Source organism: Pelodiscus sinensis, chromosome 10 (genome assembly GCF_049634645.1).
Source record: "Pelodiscus sinensis isolate JC-2024 chromosome 10, ASM4963464v1, whole genome shotgun sequence".
NCBI classification, from domain to species: domain Eukaryota; kingdom Metazoa; phylum Chordata; order Testudines; family Trionychidae; genus Pelodiscus; species Pelodiscus sinensis.
In genome coordinates, this window is record NC_134720.1 from 7,381,474 (window position 1) to 7,405,988 (window position 24,515).

The window sequence follows — 24,515 nt, forward strand, 5'->3', positions numbered from 1 at the left end:
CTACCTCGTCAGCAACACTGGTTGCAATTAAATTGTCAAATAGCTCTCAGCTGGGCAGATTGCTCTCCAGAAACCTTGCGGGGGAGCATTTGCAGGCAACCAGTGATGTCATTGCTGACGGCGACTGCAGGGCTACAGTATGATCTTGGGCCAATTATCTTCCTTCCCCTCAAGCAGTCCTTGGTGGTCACTTGGTTTATTGGTATTAGGCCACTTGTGTGGAAAGCACAAAACTGGGCAGGCAGAAATGTGGGCACCTTGTTTAGTTCCCATCTCATGAGTGTACATGTATAAGGCTCTGCAAACCCGCAGCTATTCACTTTGTATCTGTGGGGAGCCGCATCGGTGAACGTCAGAGCAGTTATCCACAGCTCAGATTTACAGAGGTAGATGAGGATGCAGGTACAAATTTTTGTATCTGCACGGGGCTCTACATATGTCAACAGCCATTCGCACACACAGATATGTACGTGTCTTGGGTAAGGATCACACATGTGCCAACCACAAGAGCTATAAAAAAATGGAGCTAGCTGCATTGCTGAGAGCGCACTGGAGAATTAACAGCCCGTGATGTGCTGAGGGAAGGACAAAGTAGTTGCAGGGACAGAAATGACAGTGAATCTAAGCAAGCAGGACAAGCAGCCTTAATCAGAACACAGTCCCTGTCAAAGCCACCTCTTCTTTTATATACGTTACAGCTCATGATGGGGAAGGAGGCAGAAAGAGGAGGCGAAAGACTTAATGTGAAGGGAGATGTTAATTCCGCCGCAGGAAGGAGATTGCGGGCTGTGGCTAATGAGTGGATATCAGACAGGCCAGGAAAGCAGAAATCTTTTGCTTCTCCTAAGTCTGAAATTCTTCAGTGGCTAATGCAGAAAACACAAGAGAACTAGGGTCTGTGGCTCTAAGAATATAACCACTTGAAAAACTGTTTTGCCGTACAGACTTAATACCCTGCTAGTAAGAGACCTAGTCTCTCTGCCACTGAAAGCAGCAGCAATTCACAGGGAGCAACCTCAGATCCTAATACTTGGCAAGATTAAAGACTGTAGTTTTCCAGAGCGGGCAGAGGAATCCCGAACTACTGAATCAGCAGTGGAAATGTCTGTGGAGTCACAAAGTTAGTCAAAATTGCTTCTTTCTTTTATTTGCCTCAGTTCTTGGATGACCAGCCTGACACGTTGCAGCATCAGGAAACACCTCTGAAACTCGAGGGCCCATGGGGCCTCAATCTGGGAATCTAAATGTGCGCTGCTTCTGCAAAATGGGCAGCATTGCAGGGCCCTGGCTGACCTGTCAGGGACACAGGTATTGCAGCATGGTGCTTCTTGGGCAATTGGAACTGTCACCACTTTCCATATGGGGAATGTTCCTTTTTGGAAATGAGCAGGAGGAGGGAGAGTCTTGTTAGCTGACAACACAAAGCCAGAAAGCTCCACTTCATAAACGCTGCAGAGTCATGTAAAAGTTTAGCTCCGATTAACCATGGAAACTCATCGGTTCATTATTTCATTTTCTTTGCGCTTTCCTTCTACCGTCCATCTTCCAAAGTCAGTGGGGGAGCCATGAGGCTCGGGTGTACTGACTCCAGCACTGGCTAGAGCAGTGGTCTCCAACCTTTTTACACCCAAGATCACTTTTTAAACGACAGACCAAGCCAAGATCTACTGCCCTGCCCCTTCCTTGAAGCCTCGCCCTCTCTATTCTCCTCCTCTCCATCACTTGCCATCCCCAATCCTTATACTGCTACTTTAAAAAAAAAAATTCCCACCATTCCTCGCAGCTACTCACCTGTGCTGTTGCTCGGTGAGTAGCTGCTCCTCAAATGAGAAAATCTAATGTAAATGTGCTGCGCAGGTGTGCAGTTCAGAGAGGGTTCAAGAGCTACTCTTAGAGCCCCTGAGATCTACCGGTAGATCGTGATCTACTAGTTGGTGACCACGGGGCTAGAGATTTCTTGGTCACCACAAAGTCCACATTACCCTGATTGCTTCAAGAGCACTTGGGGAGCACGCGGAATTGTCAAACTGCAAACCAGCTGGCAAGCGTTTTCCCAAGATAATGTCTCAGAAAAAGTCAAAGCCTGGCCAAATCCCTCTAGTCGGCCTCTAGTGAGTAACCCAGTTTTGCAGTCCGTGGAAGAGTACACAGGCTTTGGTCTGCAATCCTGAATGAGCCACTGATGTGTTAAAGAGGTACGCCTCTCCAGCTGGGATCAGCATGTGAAAATACAGATTGCTAGTTTAACCAATGTGCTACATTCAGCCCCTAGGAGCTGTTGGGATTGCCAAAATTCTTACCTCACCCAACCAGGTCCTGACCTCGGGGTGCTTCTGCAACACAAATAACAAAGAAGAGCTTGTTCTTCTTAGGCACAATCGTCAACATAACAGTTTGTACCTCCTTTCCCCTGTGGTAAACAGTGATTGCTTGAAGACTCTACAGTTTTCCATTGAACTGTTGCTGATACACTAGAAAATGTCTGACTGTTCAGAAATTAGGTAATGTTGTAAATCTGCTGTGTGTGTTCAAACACTCTCCCCTCCTCCCCCCCCCCCCCATTTTGCCAGTGTGAATTGAATGAACCCAGTGTAAATTGGGATGGGAGGAGACAATAACTCACTGGGAGCATGTGGATGATTGTGTCATTTTTACCTTTACCCAATAATGCAGGAGAAAATGTGACTGTTTAATCCTAGAGAAGCAGGCAAGGTCATACATAGGTATGTGAGAACTAAGGATGTCAGCAACTAGTTGAGTTGACTACTGGATAAGCCTTAGCTTGTTGGGTAGTTGAGTTACTACTCAGCTACTTGCTTCTCCCTCCTCCCCTGCTGTATCAGAGGCAGCAACGTGGGGGGAAGCAGGAGCCAGTGCTGGGGGGACCTGGCTTAAAAGCTGGTTTTCTTCCCAGCACCGTCTCTGCGCTGTGGGGTAGGAGGCAGAGGCGCAGTAGTCTGGGTCCCAGCGTGGGCCAGCTCCCGGATCGCTGCGCCTCTGGAAATGTAAAGAATTGCCCAGCTTTTACTCCACTTGAGCTGCAGTGGGAGTAGGTCTGGGACCTGGCACAAGCTGGGACTGAGCAGCTGATGTCTGAGGTGGCTGTGGTAGTCTGGGCTGTTTACATAATTTGCCTCTACTGCAGACACAGCCTAACCCAACCCCACCAGGTTGGGTAACCAGCCCAGCTGCAGATCTTGAGGCTTTGAAACTACTGTGGCTAATGCTGCTTCAGCACCAGCTGTTAGCAATTTTGGCTGGCCCTTGTGCTGGCTGCTGGCTTTAACACTGGCTCACATTAGCCAGCCCCAAGCAGCACCGTGATGTTCAACCTCCCTAAGGACATGCTTTTTCGAAGGACGTGTGCAGCACTTCCTGCCACGGGGGAGCCCGTGTAAGCGACATGAGTAGAAAATGTCGACAGACCTGAGGCTGCTTGTTCACAACCTGCACCGTACTCAAAAGCTGTCTCCAGGGCGCAGTTGTTAACGGTGTGCCTGCTTGTTGGTTATGTAGGCACATGCTCAGTAGAAGCCATGCCAGCCTAGTGCAGGCAACAGCCCAGACTGGCTGCTGGGCTTTGCACCAGGATTCCATCTAGCCCTGTCTTGTGAACATAGTTGGGCCCATGTGGATCCAACTTCAGTCCCTAACTGCCAGCTTAGACCTTCCTTCTCCGTGGCTCCTGAGGAGCCAGGCCTATGCCCAGGTTCTAGCAGGGTGGCTAGGAAAAAAATCCATGTCCATTCTGGGCCAGTGAAACTGTGCAGGCTCCAGCTGGTAGACCATGGCATGAACACATGGCTCTAGCTAGCTTAGTCCTGCTTCTAGTAGTGCAGGTGAGTCAGATGGGCAAGAGGAAGCCAGCATGAAGACTATGGTCAGGCAGTGCAGCCGTGAGCCGCAAAAGGCCAGTGCCTTAGTAAAAGAAAGGTTTCCTGCTGTTCGCTTAGGCCAGCTGATTATTAAAAGCACTGAGTCAAGGTAAGAGAGTTGTAAGATCTCATTGTAGTACCTTCTCTTGCTGGAAGGAACACGGATGAGCTTCACCAAGCTCTTCCTCAGGTCTGGAGAAGGTAACCTCAGTGTCAATCGGGGTTAGGCCCAATCAAAGCTATTGTCCCCCCTCTCCCTCGCCCTGTTGTGCACAGCCTGGGTGCAACTCGGCTACAGCAGCGCTGCAAATGAGTATTCAAAGGAACGTTTGCCCTACCAGCAGTGGCCGTTCAGGGCAGTTTACTCTGAATACAGCAGAGCTGGCCAAGGGACCCGTTTACGGTCCCTGCAGAGGCACTTGCAGAAGTGACAGACTAGGCCCCTGCATTGGTGCAGCGTGGCCCAGGCCCTCAGAAAGCCACTTTTGCAGATCGTTTAATACCTAGGTTCCATTGTGGCATTGAACCCCTGTGCTGGCCCTATGACTTGGAAAAATCATCTGAAAAGTCCAGCTCCTGCAGCCAGGTTGCAAAGTAAGGGGCCGTGGGCCCGAAGGAAGAGCAGGTGTGGCTATGATTACGAAGGGCAGTGACCTCTGTTGGGGCATGTCCAAGGAAAGGCCCTGCCCCAAGCCTGTTTGTGTTGCCTTACCTGGCTGCTGCCTGGCTACATACCAGCTCTCTCAGGCAAGGTGCTACCGGCTCCTTCCTCCCAAGAGTGAGAGCAGAGTGGAAATGCTGGGCTCAGGCAGCCAGGGATGCTTGTTTAAATCCAGCATCTCACCAGGAAATGGCCCACGCCGCACGAGGCGCTTGCTTGTAAGCGACTGTCAGGCGATTCAGGGCCATAACCTGTTGACGGGAATTTGGAAGTTTGCCTTTAATTACACTGGCAGCCCTGAGCTCAGTTCCAAAGAGCTAGCACCTTTCCAGGCTTCTCTGGATCTCTCGCAAAGGTGCTGTCCCCAGAGAGATGCCACTTCCAGAATGGCCTCCAGTGGCACATGGCCACCCACGCAGCAAGAAGTAGCCACTAGGATTTTGAGGCGGCCACGCTGACAGACACAAACGCATAAGACACAAACACGGCTGTGGGTCACTTTTACAAGTTTCTTTATGAAATTAAATGTAGCCCCTGGTGAGGGGAAAGATATAGTGCAAGAATGACTTTGTACATGCTACTGAATTCAGATATCCCTGGCTGACCAGAGTTCAGTCAGCTACAGTCTCCGCAAACATTGAAACTCTGAGCTTTGCAGACAGTTAGTGCTTACTCACAATAGCAACGCTGAAACGGCTGGGTGTTTTCCTTACAGCCACCCGCACCTCCTCCTAAGCTATGGAATTCAGTCATTATGGCTTCTAACTCTTTCACTATTGTAAGGCAAATCTTTCCTTTTACTAACCAAGGATTAAATGAATTCTTTTTGGCCACAATTTACAAACCTGTGTACCTACCGCTAAGCTCTTAATCCCACATTTAGGCACCTTGCAAGTGGTCTGATTTCTTTTTTCAAAGCAGCAGGTGACCTGGAATACCCCTTGACTTGGGGGAAGGAGGATGATTGTAGGTGTTCCACGGTTTTGAAAAATTCATGCGTTTAGTATGAAGGTGCCCGGGTGTGGAGCTAGGACCCTAACTTAAGGGAATGAAGTTTGCAAATGTTGGCCGTTGTTTTTTGTTAATAAAAAAAATTAAAGACAGACGGAACAGGCATCAAGTTAACAACATCTGACAGGACCGATTACAAACTTACAAAATACACAGTTCTGTATTTACCATAAATAAACACATTACAAACGTTTGACATGTTCATTGGCCAGGAAATATGGCAGAGTGACAGTGGAAAGAGTCTAAGGAGCTGAAGACTGTATTTATTTTAGGCACATTTTTTTCCTAAGTCATTGTTTTACAGAAATCAAAGAAAATCAACTAGATTGCAAGATGCGTGTACTTCACTCATGCTGTGGGTTTGATTGATTGGCACCATTAACATACTATGGTTCGTCAGTGGGTTGAACTAAGAGGAAAAAAAGGGCACAGCGATATCATTGTTGCCTTCTCTGTGTGCCGAGAAAGGCTAATCAGTTTGTAGGACCATTTCCTGGAAGAGGAACTCTGGGATGGGGCAGTGAAAGAAGGGTTTAGTTCCCCCAAAAGTGCATGACATCAGCAACAATGAACGATGGTTCCGAGCATGCTCAGTTGACACCAAGCAGGCAGGTGTTTCACTGGACAAGCTGCTGTCTCTGTGTGGGCCGACGGCTAGAGTCTCTCGGGCAGCTGTCACGCAGCGACAATGTTCACAGCTGGGAGGAACGGCTCAAGATGTAACTGACAAGGAAACTCTTAAGATGCAAAACAGTTCAGGCTTCATCCTGCCGGGATCTTTTCCTGGGGTTTGTGTAGCTCCCGGGCGTTGTGCAGGGCTGGCTCACTTAGACTGGCACAAAAACACGCAACACAGCGTCCTGTTTCAGACCCATTCAAGTACAGTCAGTCTGCAGAATAAATAGGGAAGGAAGGAGCATGCGCCATCCTTTGCAAACCGAGGGTGGGAGGAGCTGGAGCTCCGGCAGCTGGAACTGATGGCTAAAGTGCTTTCTCAGAAGGGATTCAGGCACAAACAGGCGGCCAGCCCTCACTTCCGGAAGGGCGTCAGCCGGCTTATGTTTTGCCAGAAGTTTGAGGGCTTGCGCTTGGGCTCTGCCAGCATGAAGACTTGCTGCTGGGGGAGGTTGGTAGGCAGGGTAGGGTGCTTCTGGCGCATCAGAAAGTCGTAGTACGGCCTGGTGATGGCTGTGAAGACAATGAGACAGGGAAACGTAAACATTAGACTGGCACAGTCCCATGGCCTATTCCTACAGAGTCATTCTCAAAGCTGGGCAGCATTAGCCGTAGTAAGCTGGAGCCCATTACAGATTACTCTGGCTCCAGTTGTCTGACCCCAAAGGCAGCTCGAGGATGAAGCCGATGGTCTAGAGGTGCCCAAAGCGTGTCTCTGAATTCAGAGGCAGCATCAGGTGGACAACAGGCAGCCACGGCCTGTCTGCACTGCAAAGGGAAACCCACAGCAGGCCGCACCAGCCCGGCTCCAGCCTGAGCCTGGAGGTCCTCACTGCAGCGAAACAGCCCCCAAGCCTGCGCCCCTGGAGCCGGAGTCAGTTGGTACGGACCAGGCGCAGGATTTGCTTTGCAGCATAGACATGACCTGGCAGCGCCCTGCTGCTGACAAACTTACAAGCACCCAGTTCTGGTGGCTTGGGAGACTGGTTTAGCTGACCCCACGGTCGTGCTGTGTTCCACATAGTAAACATGCCAGTATTTGTAAACGTCTGAACGTTGCCATGGCTTAGTGAGCAGTGGGCCCAGTCCACATCTGGGTTTTGAAGCCTTCGGGGCAGAGTAGTGTTTGGAGTTAAGAGGCTTATCTAGACTGTACACACTACAATGGGACAGCAGTGGCAGTGCAGCCTAGTGCGACAGCCTAGTGCGCACACTTGCTATAAGAGAAGGGGGTTTCTATCGCTGTAGTTAATCCACGAGACTGTAGCGAAGTCAAGACAAGAATTCTTCCATCAAGATCCGTTCAGCTACTTTTCTTGGGTCAATTTTTCCCATCCCTGAGCGACCTAGCTAGGTTGACCGGAGTTTTAGGAGTAGACCAGGCCTTGGTTCACTGCACTAGGGAGAGACCGGGCAGCTTATGCTGCAGATCTGGCTTCTCCTTCCAAACTTCAGTGATAACTTGGCTCCAAGTCTTGACCGGCTCCTGGCTCCCTACGCTTTTTGCAGCGTTGTGCAATAAATGGCCAATCTGTATTCAATTCCCCACACTGTCGCTTTTGGAACCATAGAAAGGTAAGAGACCGAGTTCCTTGGCAAGCTGTGCGGAGGGAGCACAACTACTAAGGCTGGCGTCCCCAGAGCGGTCATGTGACCCTTCCCCTGGCAGTAATGTCCATGAGGAAGTGCAGGCCAGGCACAAGCAGGGGAAACGTCCCTGTGACTGAGAGAGCTCACCCCCCTTCGGCCACTGCTAACCCTTCCTCGTTAGGCTGCTGATTCTGGTCTTTGGCTCCTACAGACATTTGATGATTCATCATTTGCACTTGGCTTATCCCAATGTACAGCAAGGGGGTTATTTAACGAACCATTCTGGTGTGGTAGCACCAACACTGTGCCAAATACAGCACAAGCCCAGAGAAAGCAAATGTCCCTCCCCACAGACCTTAACCTCACTGCCCCTTTGACTGTCCCCAAGTTCCCCGAAAACCCCTCTCGCTTGCCTTCCTGCTGCCCCATTCAAATCGTGTGGGGACCTGGCTTTGGAGGCTGAGAGGGGAAGTCTAATCTCCAGCCAGACGCCCTCCAAGCCTCTCAGAAGCAGAAGCTGCCCTTAGCTACTTTCAGCTGTCTGAGGGCTGGAATGCGAACCCATGACTGGACACACAGACCGGCCCTTGTAGCCAGGAAATACTGGTTTGCTGAATCTCACTGGCAGAGCTAAGACTGGCGAGTGCAGTGACAATTCCCACCTCTCTGAGCCTACCGGCCAGCCCGCCCCAAACCTTTTGGTAGTGCCACTTGACTGACACTAATCACATGCCGTACAATCAGCTTCTTCAGGGAAAATTAACATATAATGGGATGCAATAGAAAGCTACGACGCTGAGTAATTTTCACAGCATGGAAAATACATTAATTTCACCAGATTGTATTTCCCTGTCATGGCTCTTTCTCTGCGTCCTCTTTCTCGTCAGCAAGTAACAAAGGGCCGATCCAACAAAAATATGACCTCCTCAGAACGGGGCATTTTCTAGCTCGCTAGGAGACAACTGCTCTCAGTACGGTAGCAGGCAGTTAGTGAGGGATTAGTCACTTCCTCTTTAGCGTTCCACCTCACTGAAACAAGACCCACCAGTGGACATCCTTAGTCATGTCCCTCTTACCAGTAACGGTAGGGAGTGGGATCAAGGTTTGTGACAATTCATGTCTCCCATCGAGGCAAGAAGCGGCTGTTGCCTGGATGGCAACTAGCTTCTGGTTTCTCTTCCACTGTCTGCAGTCACTGTGAGAGTCCTTAGATTACGCTTAGCTATAGACTCTTTGGGTATGTCTACCCTATGGGACAAAATTGAATTAAGCTACGCAACTTCAGCTACGTTAATTGTGTAGCTGAAATCAAAGTAGTTTAAACTCGGCTTTTGGCGCTGTCCACACTGCAGGAAGTTGAAGGGAAAACACTCTTCCTTCAACTTCCCTTACTCCTCGTGGAAGCAGGACTACCGGCATTGACCAGTGTGCCTCTCTTAGTTAGAATTAGCTGTCTTAACTCGACCGCTAATTCAAACCCTGGAATATCTACAGCGGCAGCGTCTATCTTCCTCTGTAGTGTAGTTGTACCCTTATTGGTACAGGAATAGGAGGCTAAATGTTCTTTATGTCACCCCGGAATGCAGTCTTGGTCATCAGAGTAGCTAATTCTCAATGTCTCTATAAACAAAACCACCGCACTGGGAGTTGCACTGAAACATTGCTCATCTGTTTATCGGCATGTTCAGATTGTGTAATGTGGGGCATGTGCATGTTTATTGGGAAGTCTGGATTTTCATGTAACCTTGACTGCACTAATGAATTTGTTTCCTGATCCGTACGTGCTGGTAACATTTGCAGGTTTATTTTTTTGCTCTTCATTTTGACCAGCTTTGTTCCTAGTTTCCATAAACGTGGAGCAACAGAAAATTAGAGCAGCTATTGCTAACCCAGGAGCAATCGCGTCTCATTCTTGACTCTGCACATTTTCTTCTCCACCATCCCAAGTGCCACTGGAATAAAGGTCTTAAAACCTGCCCCAGTGGTCAGAGAAGAGTTAATACTTATCAAGCTCCAAGAGCTTGGGGGAGGGGACAATTCATGGAGCGCTCAGCTCAAGCTTACTTGAAGTCAGGTTTTCAACGTGCTGGTGTGCGTAGGAGCAAACAAAGAGCCTCACTCACCCTTAGGCTTTCCGGTGTGGTGCTGTTTGCTGGCATTCAGCATCGCCTGCTTCTTCTGCACCTCTGTGATTGAAAACCCTTAAAGATAAAACCAAGACAGTTAGCAGCAGAGCCGCTTAGTTCTCCAGCTAGCTCCTCCCACGCCCGTGGGGCTCGTGGCACAGCCCAGGAAAGGGCCGTGAGGGGAGGAACACATCGCCATGGGCCTGACTGTGCTCCTCGGGCACAGCCCCATAGGGGGACAGGAGCCCCGGGCCATGTTCTGGGGGGCCCAGCAGTGGGGGAGTGTATGTGCACGGGGCGCTCAGCCAAGTTTTTGCAAGATGCAGCATGTGCCTCATGTGGCACGTACAGAATCCAAGACTGTCTCTACCCCCACAATGGGAAGAAAAATACATAACTAACATCCCAGCCTATTGCATGGGTCAAGAAGGCAGGCAAAAGATTTTAGCAGCTCCCTAAGTCCTCACGCCAGTGCTTGCTCTCTGCTCTGTTTGCACAATGAGCAGAGGGGAAAAGAAACATCATGCAGAAGACACCCATCTGCAGCCCAGCCCCGGGCCAGAGAGGCATGTATTGCATTTGCATACATTTGCATTCAGTGTGCTGGAGGGCCCCGCTAGGCAGGCAGCCTTTCCATACCAGTTTCGTGGTCAAGCTGAACCTGTTTCCTTTCATTCTCGAATGCCTTGAGCCAGCGTTGTTTCTGTTCCGGCTTTTTGGCACAGAACAAGTGGACTTCCTCAGGGTCCCCGCACAGCAGTTTGAAGGCATTTTTCACACTGATATTGAAGTCCTTGTCCTTCCCGTCCTCCACGTCCACCACTTCCATGTCATCCATGTTGATCCGACTCTTATAATAGAGGATGTCCCGGCGCAGGAGATCCTGGGAGAGATTATTTTCATTGTAACGGTCTCCAGTTCCCACGCACGCACTTCCTGTCTCTCCCTAGCTGCAACAGACGCCCATTACCTTATTGACGAGCACTATTGCTTGGGGGGGAAACAATGACACCAAATATTTGGCCCCTCCACCCGGTAGCGGTGTTTTTGAACTCCCCTTTCTGATGCTGGCTGCAGGCTTCCCACAAGAGGTGGAGCAATTTCTGTGGCAGGTGGAGCATGTAGCGAGGCAGGGCTACACTTCCGGGAGTGTGACGACAGACACGGCCACAACTCCCAGCCACACCAGAGTGCGCCTGCCGCTCACCGCCCCTTTCCCGCCACGCTTGACGGGCAAGCGCAGGCTCCTGCAAGAGCCCTGATTCCGTGGCTCTACGAGTGACTAAGCCCGACAACTCCTCCGTGCTGGTACTAGGATGTGAAGGCTTAACCTGTTAACCAGTTAACCTTTAACGGTGGGGCTGGAGCCTGCTGGGCAGGGGGCTACTCCAGTGTAGTCCCTGCCTGTGGGGGCCGGGCACCTGGCCAAAGCAGCCTCTCTCCATGGCAAGGGGCTGCTCTGGCCAGGCTGGCGCAGCCCCTGCCTGCGTTGGGAGATGGGGAGCGTTCCAGCCCAGTGGCAGGCAGGGAGGGGCACTCCAACTTGGCTAGAGCGCTCTCCTCCCCTGCTCACCCCCTTCACTTGGTTATCTGCTTCAATGATTTGTTTAACTGGGTCAGCCAATTAATCAGGATTTTACATCCCTAGGTATTATTCCATATTAATGACAGTGCAAGGGAGCAAGAGCTTAAAAAGCCTCAAAATGCAGGACTGGATTTTCCTGCTAACATCACTGGTGACAAATGCAGCCAGCACTAGCTTCTGAGACAAAGCTTCCCTTTTATTCAGCTCTGGTGAGGCCACACTTGGAGTATTGTGTCCAGTTCTGGGGCCCTCATTGCAGAAAGGGTGTGGACACATCGCAGCAAGTCCAGTGGAGGGCAACCAAAATGATCAGGGGGCTGGAACATATGACCTATGAGGAGAGGCTGAGGGATTTGGGCTTATTTAGTCTGCAGAAGAGAAGAGCGAGGGGGGATTTGATAGCAGCCTTCAACTTCCTGAAGGGAGCTTCCAAAGAGGCTGGAGAGAGGCTGTTCGCAGTGGTGACAGATGGCAGAACAAGGAGCAATGGTCTCAAGTTACAGTGTGGGAGGTCCAGGTTGAATATTAGGAAAAACTATTTCCCTAGGAGGGTGGGGAAGCACTGGGATGGGTGGAATCTCCATCCCTAGAGGTTTTTAAGTTCCAGCTTGACAAAGTCCTGGCTGGGATGTTTTAGTTGGGATTTGTCCTGCTTTGGGCAGGGGGCTGGACTCAATGACTCCTGAGGTCTCTTCCAGCTGTGGGATTTTAGGATTTTGAGATTCTCACTGGGAGTGAAGAAACATGAACTGGGTCAAGCGCTCAGCGAAAAGCGTTGGCCGAGGTGCCATGGAAAGAGCCCTGTCTTCTCCGCACTAGGCCACAACCACAGCTGAGCCTTTGTGCTTCTACAAGTGGCTGTGCCCAGCCAGCATTCCCAGGGATACAAGCCAAGTGACACTGGCCTCCCGACGAGGGGGGGGGGGGCTGGCTTTCAGGGGTGCAGAGTCTTTGACTTCACCTGGAGCTGGGAGCTCTCAGCGACCCTGAAAACCAGGCCTGTGAATTTGCTCAAACTCAGAAGGAGCTTTCAGAGACAGAGTAAGGGGTGGAAAGGGTCTGTGGCCCGTATTGTCCTTCCCTGAACAGGACACAGAACTGGTCTTTCAGCTCTCCCCATTCAGGGGAAAGCACCAGACGGCAGGACACTGCATGAAATGTGTTGGTCCGTCCTCACCATCCTCAGCCTGTGCCCAAGCCAATTGAAGATTCTCACTGGCATCAGTGGGCTTTGGGCCTGCTCCCTCCAGAGACAACAGACAGGTTTAAGGGTTGGGATCCCTTCCGTTCCTTAAAGGCTATTGCCTGGGGGTTCCTATAATACAACATGGGCGCTGTAATGCTCCACCCTTTCCCTGTGAGGGCGGGCTATCTGAACGGAGTGAGCTGGAAGTCAGACACCCAACCGTAGCCATGTTTCTCTTCTGGCAGACAGACAGACAGACAGACAGACAAGTCTATCAACCTACAGACTGACTCTCCCGGGGAGGGGACTGTAACAAGTAAAACTGAACTGAGACGGATGTGATCGGACCTCGGTGGCTCTCGCACTCCACAGAGGTAGAGACGGGCTGCTCAAGTTACCTTCTTACAGCAGACCAGCTGGTGATCAAAGAGGAAGAACATTCTCTGTTGACTCTTCGCTTGAGGCTGGGAGATTTTGGTTAATTCTCCAGAATAGATGAGTTCTGAGCTTCTGACCAGGACGTCTTCACCCTGCCAGTGGCAGCAGGACCACAGAGAGCACATCAGTTTGCCCCAGGAAAGGGAGCAATCGGAAGAACTCAGCCTGACGTAGGTGCCTGGGCTTGATTTGTTAAATGGGGGGGTCCCTGCTCTAACATCCCGGATCTTAGGTGACCATACGTAACATGTCGCAATAACCGCTGATAAAAATTGTTGATGGGAAAAGGGGCAAAAGTGGGACAGACTGAATTAGTCCAAACAAAAGGGCCTCCTGAGATAACACAATCCCTGTGTTAAGATCACATCTGGTACATAAGAGACATCTGCAGCCTAAAACCAATGAACCAAAACTGGTGTGTTCGGGATGCAGTCCTCCTCTGTGAACAGGCAGGGGGTGGAAAAGGAGAGGGAGGCTGTTGTGGGAATGTAGCTGGAATAAATGGACTAACGGCGTTAACATAACCCAGTCACTGTCCAACATTCGACAGCGTTAAACAAGGTTCTGGTGGACAGAGACCTCAGCCTGCTTAGAACCAAGGCAAACGCCCTCCTCAAAATCCTTAACCTTTTATTCCAGATACAGAGAAGAAGGGGGAACAAGTTCAAGCAGCTGAACTATGAAGCATTACACGAGGCTTTCATCTTAACAAGGGTTCTTGTTCCCTTTCCCTTTAGCAGGAGAGATTTCAGAGGGAAAAGCTGCCTTGTCTGACATCTCTTAGGTGGTATCGAAGACGGTAATAACTGTTCTTTAGGGGAAGGGAGAAGTTAACCAACATGGGCTGGAGCTCTTACTGCTGCTGCCACTGAAGTCCAATTCCAGTTCCTCTGAGGTGGCATCTGGGATTCCACAGGCTCCCCCTGGCCTGCTCTGCTCAGGATATCTCCAGCGCCAGGATGCTGAAGTCCAGCATCCCAGGAGATGATGGGGGGCAGCAGCCATTTTGGTGAAGCTCGCTCTAGTAGCCAGTTCCCAGCCTCCCCTGCCCCCCCCCAATGTCTCTTTCCTTAAGGATCCCTCAAAAGAGAATGATGGGTGGATAGTCGGTCCTCTCATTATTTTGTCCCCCAACAGCCACTGCGGGCCCTGGGGCTAGGTGTGTGTGGGAGTGCCTCTGCGCCCCGGAATGAGCGGGGCCTCAGGCCTGAGGGGCAGGGCCAGGGACAGCCAGCCCTCAGCACTGCCCAGACTGCGGCATGTCCCCCTGTCAGAGCGGCGCTCAGGCGGAGACTCAAAGGGGTCGGGGATCCGGCTGCTGCCATTAGCAGCAATGGTGGCCGGGAGACCTGGGCCCCTTTGAATCGCTGGGCCCCAGGGCAGTTGCCCCTTTTGCCCAGCCCCCTGTCCGCAGTCCTGTCCACCAATTAGGCCTAGTTTCTTGTACACCAGTTTTGGTTCATTGATTTCCAGCTGCGCAGTTCCCTTGGTTACTAAGCGAGACCTTAACATTGTCCTGGAATTACACGAGAAGGCCGTTTGGTTTGGATTGATTGAGTCTGTCTTCCCTTTGCATCTTCTTTCCATCAGCATTTGTTGGCTGAAGCCATTGTGACATCTTAGGAACTTAAGCATATTTTTTCCAGTTGAGCTCACAGTTGGGGGAAATTTGCAGGCCCAGTTCTCACCACATGATCTCCTTCCACCACAACAGCGGAGGACGACCCCGGCCTTCCATGGGGGGAGCATGCTGTCCCGCCCCCATTCCCTGGGCACCAATTTGGCCAGGTATATGCAGAAAAGGACATTTTGTTCTGGATTCAGCACCATTTGACAGATCAGGATCACCTGCTCACAGCAGATACTATGAGCCAAACCCTCTGGTCTCAGAGGAGTGATGTCACTTTACACGAGCTGATGGGGGGAGGGGTAATTTAATCGAACACATTCACTGAACTCTAGAAAACAAGAAGGTTTTTTTGTTTAAAAAATAAATAAAACTGATTTTTAAAAGAGTGTTTCCGAGCATGTACAAATACTATAGGGAAGTCAGATGCCATTGTATCTGTCAGGGCCTGATAACTCTCTGAAGGGTTTCACTTAGAATAGTAGATGCCAGCTCGGCCTGCCTCAATAATGCTTGAAAATAGTTCAAATACTAAATGATTGATTTATGTGACAGCATGTAATACAAAAAAAAAAATCAACACACATGGGTGTGACAGAAGGTGATTGTATTAGCAGGCCATATAAAGTAATCCCTTGGGGGCTCTATTCACCCTGTGGGACCCTTAAATCTGCTCACCTCCCAGTCCTCTATTGAACTCTGCCACTGGGCAATTTTGTCTATGTTCTCCAGCCTCCTCTTTCTCTCATTGATCAGTCGGGCGACGTTCTTCATGGCGTTTAAGGCAGCTTCAACATCTTTAAAATCCCTAGGGTGAAACAGATTGGGATGTCAACACAACCAGAGTGGAATCCAAAAGGGCTTCAACTCCAGAGTAAAGTGACCGGCGCACAGAGCTGGCAATTGGAGAACCACAGAACTGGAAGGGACACTAAATTTAGTCCCCGGCACTCAAGCCAGGACTAGACCTGGGTTCCATTCCTGGTTCTGTCATTCACTGGTGATACACAGAATCACAGAACACAAGAACTGGAAGGGACCTCGAGAGGTCATCGAGTCCAGTCCCCTGCCCTCACAGCAGGACCCAGGATCTTCTAGACTACAGCTCTAAAGCACTTGAAGGGTATCATACAGAGAGCCCTGTAGGCCACATTTCCAGAAGAACTCATCTCCTGCGTGGGCACCAAAATAAGAAGTCTGATTCTGAAAGGAGCTGAGCTGTTATGAAAGCCAGTTCTGAATGGGAGGGCGGAGGATCTGAAAGTCTGACCCACAAGGTGTGAAATACCTGTTGTTTTAAGAGTCTGGTTTCTCTGGAGATGTAAAGCCACTATTTTGTCCAACAGAAAAAAAAATGATTCTTGAAGTGCAATTGTTAAAGACACACTGCTTTCAAGCTATTATCGTTAAAGATTTAATTAACACTAGTCACAGGCCAAGTCTGTTCAGAAATGCAGCTATTTGTAGAAGGACAGACTCTCCTTAACCCAGCCCACATACCGTCTGTTACCACCTCACTTCCTCTGGGACTTCATGTTCAATCTAGCCCTGGAAGAAGAGTGCTGGTGTGTCTTGCCAGTTCCAAAATCTCTTGGCACCCACTGCACTACATACTTGGATATAATTAGTTTCACAACACAGTGTTTACAAATTTAATAAGACACACTGTAGTAGGGTGGCTGCCCCATTCTGGCTAGATGGGTTTAAAGCAGGCTAAAGGGAGCCTGTGCAGAGCCCCAACCAATCAGGAAAGAGCTTACTGGAAGCCAACCAGAAGACAGTTTGCTGAGGCAGCCCTGATATAAAGGGCAGCTCAGCAGAGCAAAACAGAGTCTCTCCCTGGCTAGCCAGGGAGAAGGACCCAGGATGGAGCTCTGGCCAATAACTGCTGGATTGCTGCCTTGATACAAGGCTGAGCGGGTGCAAGAGCTACTGGGAAGTGGCTTGGGGAACGAAGGCTGTAAAGGGGACTGAAGGAGGCTGCCCCTAGATGGCTCCTGGGCTGGGATCCAGAGTAGTGGGCAGGCCCCCCCCCACATTGCCCTACTAGCTGTTGGAGAGGCTGGCCACATAACAGACTGTGTCTTGCCCCTGAGGGAGGGGCTAGACCAAGGACTGCCAGTACCCCTGGAGGACTGAGAGAGGTAGTGCACTCGAGTTACACAGAGCTAATTCCCAGACTGACCAGCAGGAGGCGCTGCAGTGTGCGCACGCGCGCGCACACACACAGTAGTTCTGAAAAACATCAGTGTGGTCATTAGGAACTTGAAAGTCCTCATTTCCAGTTGAAATCATGGAACAAACACAGCCATGCAATATATCCCAAGAAGAGGTTTCAAAGCTGGGGGTTGGACTGTACGGAGGGGGCTGAAGCAGCCCAGACCCCAAGTAGGTGAACTGTGCCTGCCCATTTGTGCTGTGGAGAAGATCTCCACAAGGAGTGCACAGTTACTACAGGCAACGTGTTTGCCTGTGCTCCCCATGAATCCACCGGTCCATAGGACAGCAGCAGGCAAAATCTACTCCTCCCCTCACACCTGGAGTATCAGCCACACAGACACCCCTGGTTAATTCTGGCTGAAGAGCCCATCCTCTCAGGCACGACACTTCTCAGGCTCTCTCAGAAAAACAGCCTCTGTTTTGGTAGGACCTACAGTATTTTATGCTTTGCTCCTGCACAGCCAGCAAAAGAAGCACACATTAACTCTTGAGGCCTATTGGCTGTGCTAATATCACTCTTGGGGCCCAAATGAGGAAGTAACCACAATATGAACAGATGGGAGAGTAGTGATTTCACACCTGTTTCACAGGGAGGGCACACTCGGTGTCTGCCTACTAGACAAGGATATAGCCAGTACCAGGGCCCAGCACAGAACGGTGACACAACATACAGCTCATCATGAGTATCTTTTCACTGTCACACCAAGACAACAGGGCTCGAACTGCCTATTCCCAGGTGCATGTAAGTACGTCCCCCACATGCCACACCTACCTGTGTTGAGGGTTGGTATATTTGAGCAGCTCAGCCAGCTGTAGTGGATACTTGCAGATTTTCTGCACTGGGGTCAGCAGAAACCCATCCAGAGAGATGTCGATCATCTTCTGAAGCAGGCGGCAGGCTTCAAAGAAGTAGACGTACTTGTTGACTTTGGCGAGTCGGGAGAGCTCCGTGCATGCATTGGGGTGGTTGTTGCAGTACTCGGAGTATATCTGGAACTCGGTTTGCTGAGGGGAGGATGAAAAGGCAAGTTCTCGTGGTAATCTCAGATCAATGTCTGGACCTGAAAGTGTTGCAGATCTCGGCCATCCTCCACCCAATGCTGGCCCCTCTTCCCAGAACACCTACAGTACATGCTCCCCAACAGAGGGACTCCACCCACCTGTCCATCTAGGGAACCACCTGTCTCTTCCATGCCTCTCCCTGCTGGCTCTCTGTGCCCGATGGTCGTGGGTACTGCCAGGTGTGCTGACCTACAGCTTTCCCAGGTGGGCCTATACTCTCCGTGATGGATCTACACGTGCACCCCCTCCACCCCAACTACGCCCACCCACCCCCACCCCACACCCACACCCACACCCACACCCCCATTATGCCAATCTAGGGTGAAGAGGCTCATCTGATAAATGGCCTATATGTTTGCCTGGGTGATGCCAAATCAAAGTTATGGCAGATGCTAATTATCAGGCAGACTAGTATGCGTCCAACATCCCATGTACTGCAGAGACCACTGTATCCTACCTGGATGGAGGTTTCTGATGAAATGCTGAGCAGTGCAGCACTTAAAATATTGGCCTGCAAATGGTAACATTAGGCTACAGAGTTGTCACCCCCAATGGAGATACAGCACTCAGCAAAGCAGCTTTTTCTGCAGTCTAATTGGGAAGGTTTTTTTGGCCACCGGCAGGACTATGCATTTAATTGTAAAAAATCCAAAGTTTAAAACCCCATCGGAGAAATACCAGACTTCTCGTCTGGCCCACCACAGCTAGCATCTCCCCCACTACCCTTCTCCCACAGAGACGCGCCAAACCAACTCACGTATTCCAGGAAGCAGGAGCCGACCTCACTCAGGTGTGGATGGTCTTTGTTGAATTTCTTCTCCAGCGCTTTGACGAATTTTTTCTGACATTTGTAAATGTCTTCGATGTTCCCAAAGATGGTCTTCAGCTGCTCTTCCGTAAACATGTCGGCCCTCTTACGGCACTGCTTAATGTAACCCTGAGGGGAGTCAGATTTGCAAGGGGTGGTTGGTCCTTGCTCTAGGGCCTGATCCACAGATCACTGGAGTCAATGGAAAAAGTTATTGATGCATACTCAGTGGTTCAACCTGCACAATGGAACCTCCTGCAGCAAATCACGAACTCTCTCTATGGGTACCAGATATTCTGGTTACGCCCAAAAGGCCCGACCCTCAGCTGGTGTAAATCGACACCACTCCATTGATGGAGCCGTGCTGATTTACACCAGCTGAGGGCCTGGGCTCGCACGCCAAGACTGGGTCACATCTGGACTGGACAAGGGAGAAAGAAAGGTGCAAAACACAGACAGTGATGAGGAGACTGGAACACTCTCTGTAAAAGCCAGAGCTTGCCCCGGAGTCCTTGGATAAAACTGTCTCTGGTTCCCCTGCTGGGTGCGACATTTAGCCTAGTTGGCTTCCTCCCTCCAGCCTGGGGGGAGGAGGGAGCCTGCAGTGGAGGGGTATGTTGGGGCATGCCTTTTGCAAAGTGTTAGGGGGAGGAAAGGTGCTATGTGCAGGCAAAGCTGCTATCACCATTTATCACGTCTTCCGTGCATCACAAGAGCTCTCACCTGTGACAGGAGATGTCAGAATATTCAGAAGCGGAGGCTCTAACCAGCCAGACACTGCCCAGGGTTTTGATGGCGGAGCATGGGATTGGCATGAAGGCTGGCATTTCTGAGCCTACCACCTCACGCCGTTCCGTTCACGAAGAACACAGCAGTGCTAGAATTCTAGTCGCCTTGGCGTGGGGAATTCAACTAATTACGTTTCATCAGGACTCTGTGCGCCCTAAATAAAAGGGCATTTGAGATATTCCTGGAATGGATCAGTATTCCCCATTCCCTGAACATGGCCAGGAATTACACGGGGTAGGCTGAAGAGATTTGGGCAGACTTGCCAGTCACACAGCACACTGGTCTCTGACAGAGCCACAGCTCTGCTTAGCAAGGGCTCTTTCCTAAGGGGAGAAGAGTAACCCACAGCCAGAGAGAGAGAGAGAGAGAGGAAGAGCACAGGACAGCATAGCAGGGTGGAAACTGGGGATCTCTTCACGTGGGTTCAGTTCGTGCATTTGGGTCACACTCCTTCAGTCCCAGCCACGTTACCTCACAGATGTCCTTCAGGTGTTTGATGTAGTCTTTCTCTGTGCTGATGATCTCGTTGATAACGTTGGTCCTCATTTGGTCCTTGCTTGTTTGCCCCACCCCATAACGCCGGGCAGTGGTGCTGGCATCCTCCTCTTTGCCGTCCTCTACCTTCAGAGGATAGTCTTCCATGGGCTCATCCTGGTTCACCCGCAGCTGTCAAACACAGGGGTATCCAGTGGGTAACAGCGCCTGCTTTCCCTGTTTTCACTCATTGTATCTGCGTCACTAACTTAGACCCTGCTCCCACCACGACGGGCGTGTTGGGGACAGCAGGACTGCTGTGCGCAGCACTTCCTCCCTATCCTGTTCCTAGAGCTCACAGACTGGTTAGCCAGTGTCCCCTATAATGAAATATCCAGCACCAGGGTCTACAGACTGGCTGGAGGTGGGGAGGGAGGAATTCTGGCAGGAGTCAGTAGATCTGCCTGTTTGGTCCGTCATGTCACCCAACCTCCTGCTCCCGTTAATTGAGGTGTGACGCTGACAGGCTCCCTCTTGGATGGAAGGATCACAGGTGTGATGTGAGGAAATACGTATGCATCAAGGGAAAGCACCTCAGCATGCTTCACTAGTCACGACCGAGGGCTTTTGTGTGTGTGTGTGTGGGGGGGGGGGGGGTAGGGAATAAATCAACAGATAAACTCTGCCTTGATAATCTTTGTTAAAGAGCAAATTAAAGGACACTCATTACTTTTAAGCTTTACAGCAATAAAACTTTTCTTCATTCAAACTGACTCTAGGTGCCAGTGTTGGCATATGAAGACACATCTCAATGTAACCGCATTCAATAGGAGACTCTTGCTTTCTACAGAATAACCACTGGATGGCAGCACAGCATGTGTATAGGCAAAAATATCACACATTTTCATAAGAGTACTTGCTGTGAAGTTTACCTTATCAGTGATACTAATACCGCTGTTAGTTAATTTTATGCAATTTTCAGTGCAGTTCTTTTATCCGGTACTGCCCAAGTGCATATTTAACAGATCTCAGGGTACCCCATCTGGATATCTAATAATATTTCAAAAAGTCTCCAACAAAATGCTTTGGAGAGAATAAAGAACATTGAAGTAAGGAGCACGCAATGCCATTTTCCAAATGTCCACTCCACCTCAGCCACTTTAGTGCTACAAATATTGCATTGATATAAAGAGTTTGCTTCGATTTCTATGGAGTTAAAATGCGTGACATCAGCACGATCACACACCCGGCAGCCATGCAATACAGAATGATGGCTACTCAGTCATCACTAAATTGAGTCATTCCAGTCAACAGCACTGACAAACGCTGATGAACCAAAGCTGTGGCCGATTTTCCTTCGTTGCTAGCAGGAGAGCACGGCCCAGCAAAACCAGTGAAACCTCCATGTTTGACCCACAACTGAATCTGGACGGCATAGAATCAAGGCACTCTGAGGAGCCCAGGTTAGCCAGAGTTGCTCTTATACTCCCCTCCCTTCAGCTCTCGCTTGAAATAGCTCAGAGGCCAGGTGATAACTGGCCATGCTTGGGTTGCTTGACCAAGGAGCCATCCGTTTTCCCAGCAGGAGAAGTTGGCATCCTGCCCTTTTAAAGGCCAGCACTGATCATGCCCATCAGCAACAGAAATGCTGCTGTCTCACCACAGGTTTTACTACCCAAGAGGGACATAGGTCCACCTAGTAGGCAACAACCTGAAGCTCCTCCAGTGCGACCCCAGAGTGGGGCGCAGGCAGAGGGGACTCCCGGAAATGGTTCTGTCCCCATGGAAGGTCAGGGCTGGGGCCACATCCAAGTGATCTCCTTTACAAACTGTAGCCTCTGGAGCAGGATTGCTGTGAGGGACTGTGAGGCTACAAAGGAGGAGACTAGGCACCTCTTCTTCGCCTCCTGCTCCGCCCCAAGCAAAAGATTTCAGAACGTTTACGTTCCAGTCAGACCCCCAGCCAGGACTTTTGCTCCCGGCCCTCTCCTGCCATTCACAGATTGTGTTGGGCAATTTGTGCGAGGACAAAAGGAAGAGAACCCAGGTGTCCCGAGAGATCGGAAGTGCCCCATATCAATGCCCAGTTACTCTAGTGGAGAGACTGCCCATGAACAGCGAGCCGGACCTCCACACTGAGAACTGCAGCTCGCCCCATGGAATGAAAATTCCCTCTTGGAAAGAGAAGGAAAACACGTGGCCCATGCGCTCCGCCTGCCTGAGCTCTCGTCCTCTCCCAGGAGTAAGGGGAACTCGCACATCTGGGAAAGCAGCAGGAAGGAATGAACCCCACTCCTGCACTATCCAAATCACACACCACCCATCTGCTTCACCACGCCTGTCACATGCAATCTATGGGGCGTGTAGGGCCACATTCCCAGAGGGCAGAGGTTCTGCATGGCTCCTTTGCTTTCAACTGAATTATGATGGGGCCCATACACTGGCAAATGGAGAGATCCACCGAGGCTTCAGCTGAGCACAGCAGTAAAAGAGAAGCAGCACTGTACGTGCACTGATCGCCGGTGCAATCTGCATCCCACCCCTCCAGCCACAGAAGTGCTTGGCGCACTGCCATCAGGAAGCTGGTGTTAATGGGGCAGGGTTAAAAACAATGCGCAGGTCCTTACCCGTACAAAGCTGGCTGGAAACCAGCCTTCGCTGTCCAGGATCCTCCCCCACCACCACTCCTTGTTGGTAGCATCCATCACTTCGATGACGTCGCCAGCCTTGAATCCCAGCTCTTGGTCATCCATTGTGACATGGTCCCAGAGGGCCTCTGCATACACCACGCTGCCATCGCTGATGAGCTGGGAACAGAGCAAGTGAAGCATTGGCAACCGGTTACCACCCATAGATTCATTTCACGCAGCGAGCACGGGCCCACATGGATACTCACGGAGCCGAAATCCAAATGTTTGGGGCTACCTTGTGTGGGGGGGGGAGGGGAGGAGCTAGTGTGTGTGTGTGTGTGTGTGTGTGTGTGTGTGTGTGTGTGTGTGTGTGTGAGATTAGCCACTCTCTGAACACACCAGTGTTCCGGATACTGCCCCATGGCACAAGTCACCCTGCTGTGAACAGGAGGAGGACAGAACTGTGCCATTCTCCCTGCCCACACTCAACACTGTCCAGCCGAGTGGAGCTGGCTGGAGAAGACAGCACTGCTGCATGCTTCAGGAGGCTCCCACTCCTGATTTTTAGGGGCTCCTGCTGCAGGCTAGCCCCTCCTTGCCCTAGTATGGGACCAGTTTGAAGTGACCAACTGGTTCTTATTCTACAAGTCTCCGGGGCAGCCGTGTTAATCTGTAACATAAAACCCCCAGTAAAAAAATGAGTGGTGCTATAGCACCTTAGGGCTCATCTAGACTATGCAGAATATTTGAAAGAGGATATGCAAAGTCCGTGGGAATTTGCATATCTTCTTCCGATCTCACTTTTGAAAGCAGAGCTTCGAAAGTGAAAGTAATTAAGAGGTGGCTTTTTTCGACAACCCCCCCTTTTTCGAAAAGCCTCTTTTCCTCAAAAAATGAGGTTTACACAGCTTTTTGAAAAAGAGGGGGTTGCCGAAAAAAATGCATCTTCATTACTTCACTTTTGAAAGCTCTGCTTTCGAAAGTGAGATTGGAAGAAGATATGCAAATTCCACAGGAATCCTCTTTCGAATCTTCCGCGTAGTCTAGATGAGCCCTTAGAGACTAAAAATAAAAAATACAGTATCATGGGCAAAGTGCACTTCTTCAGAGTGAATAAGAACCTTCAAATCTTTGCAGTAGCATCAGAATTAAAAGCACTTTAATTTCTTAGGGCAGTGCATAGGTCTGAAGAGTGACTATTTCAAAGACATCTCCTTACCTGCGCTGCACCCTCTTTATATTCAGAGCCATCTCTGCGTACTGGGCAAAAGAGCAGATGTTACTGCTTTAGAGCCCCTCAGAAGCAGCAAAGTGACAAGAAGCCAAGTCTTCTGCCTCGTGCAGCATCAACAGAATGACTAAGTGACAACTGCACAGCCCAATTGGGCTCTGTTGCAGCTGCTCTACCTGACTGAGACAGTGAGCGTGCTTGGAGAACGGAGGCAGATTTTGGACCAGAGAGTTATTTTTGGTGATTAGGCACTAGCCAGAAGGAACAGAGCATGCACTTTAGAACTTAGAGCACCTTTGTGGCCCCAGGTGGTATTTCCTAGGGATGCCTTTGAGATACAAATCTGGAACCCATTGGTAACATTTTTACAGAGCCACTTTTCACAGCAGAAAGTACCCCACGGTGACCTAAGATTTTATGTCTTTAGAGTGGTTAAACTTAGCACTTAAGCCACTTTACGTAAATCCTCAAAGGAACACAAACGCTTAAGCTTAGGGTCAACTGGTTATTAACATATATCAAAAAGT

The 24,515-nt window shown here is 50.3% G+C and overlaps 1 protein-coding gene across 1 annotated transcript in view; it reads right to left on the minus strand.

Moving 5' to 3' along the window:
• Positions 1–5,031: 5,031 nt before the first annotated feature.
• LOC102450331 (uncharacterized) overlaps positions 5,032–24,515 on the minus strand; it is a 317,538-nt gene continuing 298,054 nt past the window's right edge. The window contains 10 exon segments of the mRNA XM_006125203.4: positions 5,032–6,635; positions 6,638–6,735; positions 9,936–10,013; positions 10,578–10,821; positions 13,108–13,239; positions 15,453–15,582; positions 17,767–17,999; positions 18,814–18,993; positions 20,125–20,319; positions 22,755–22,934. Of these exon segments, the coding sequence (XP_006125265.2) occupies positions 6,423–6,635; positions 6,638–6,735; positions 9,936–10,013; positions 10,578–10,821; positions 13,108–13,239; positions 15,453–15,582; positions 17,767–17,999; positions 18,814–18,993; positions 20,125–20,319; positions 22,755–22,934 (1,683 nt within the window). The 3' untranslated portion in view covers positions 5,032–6,422.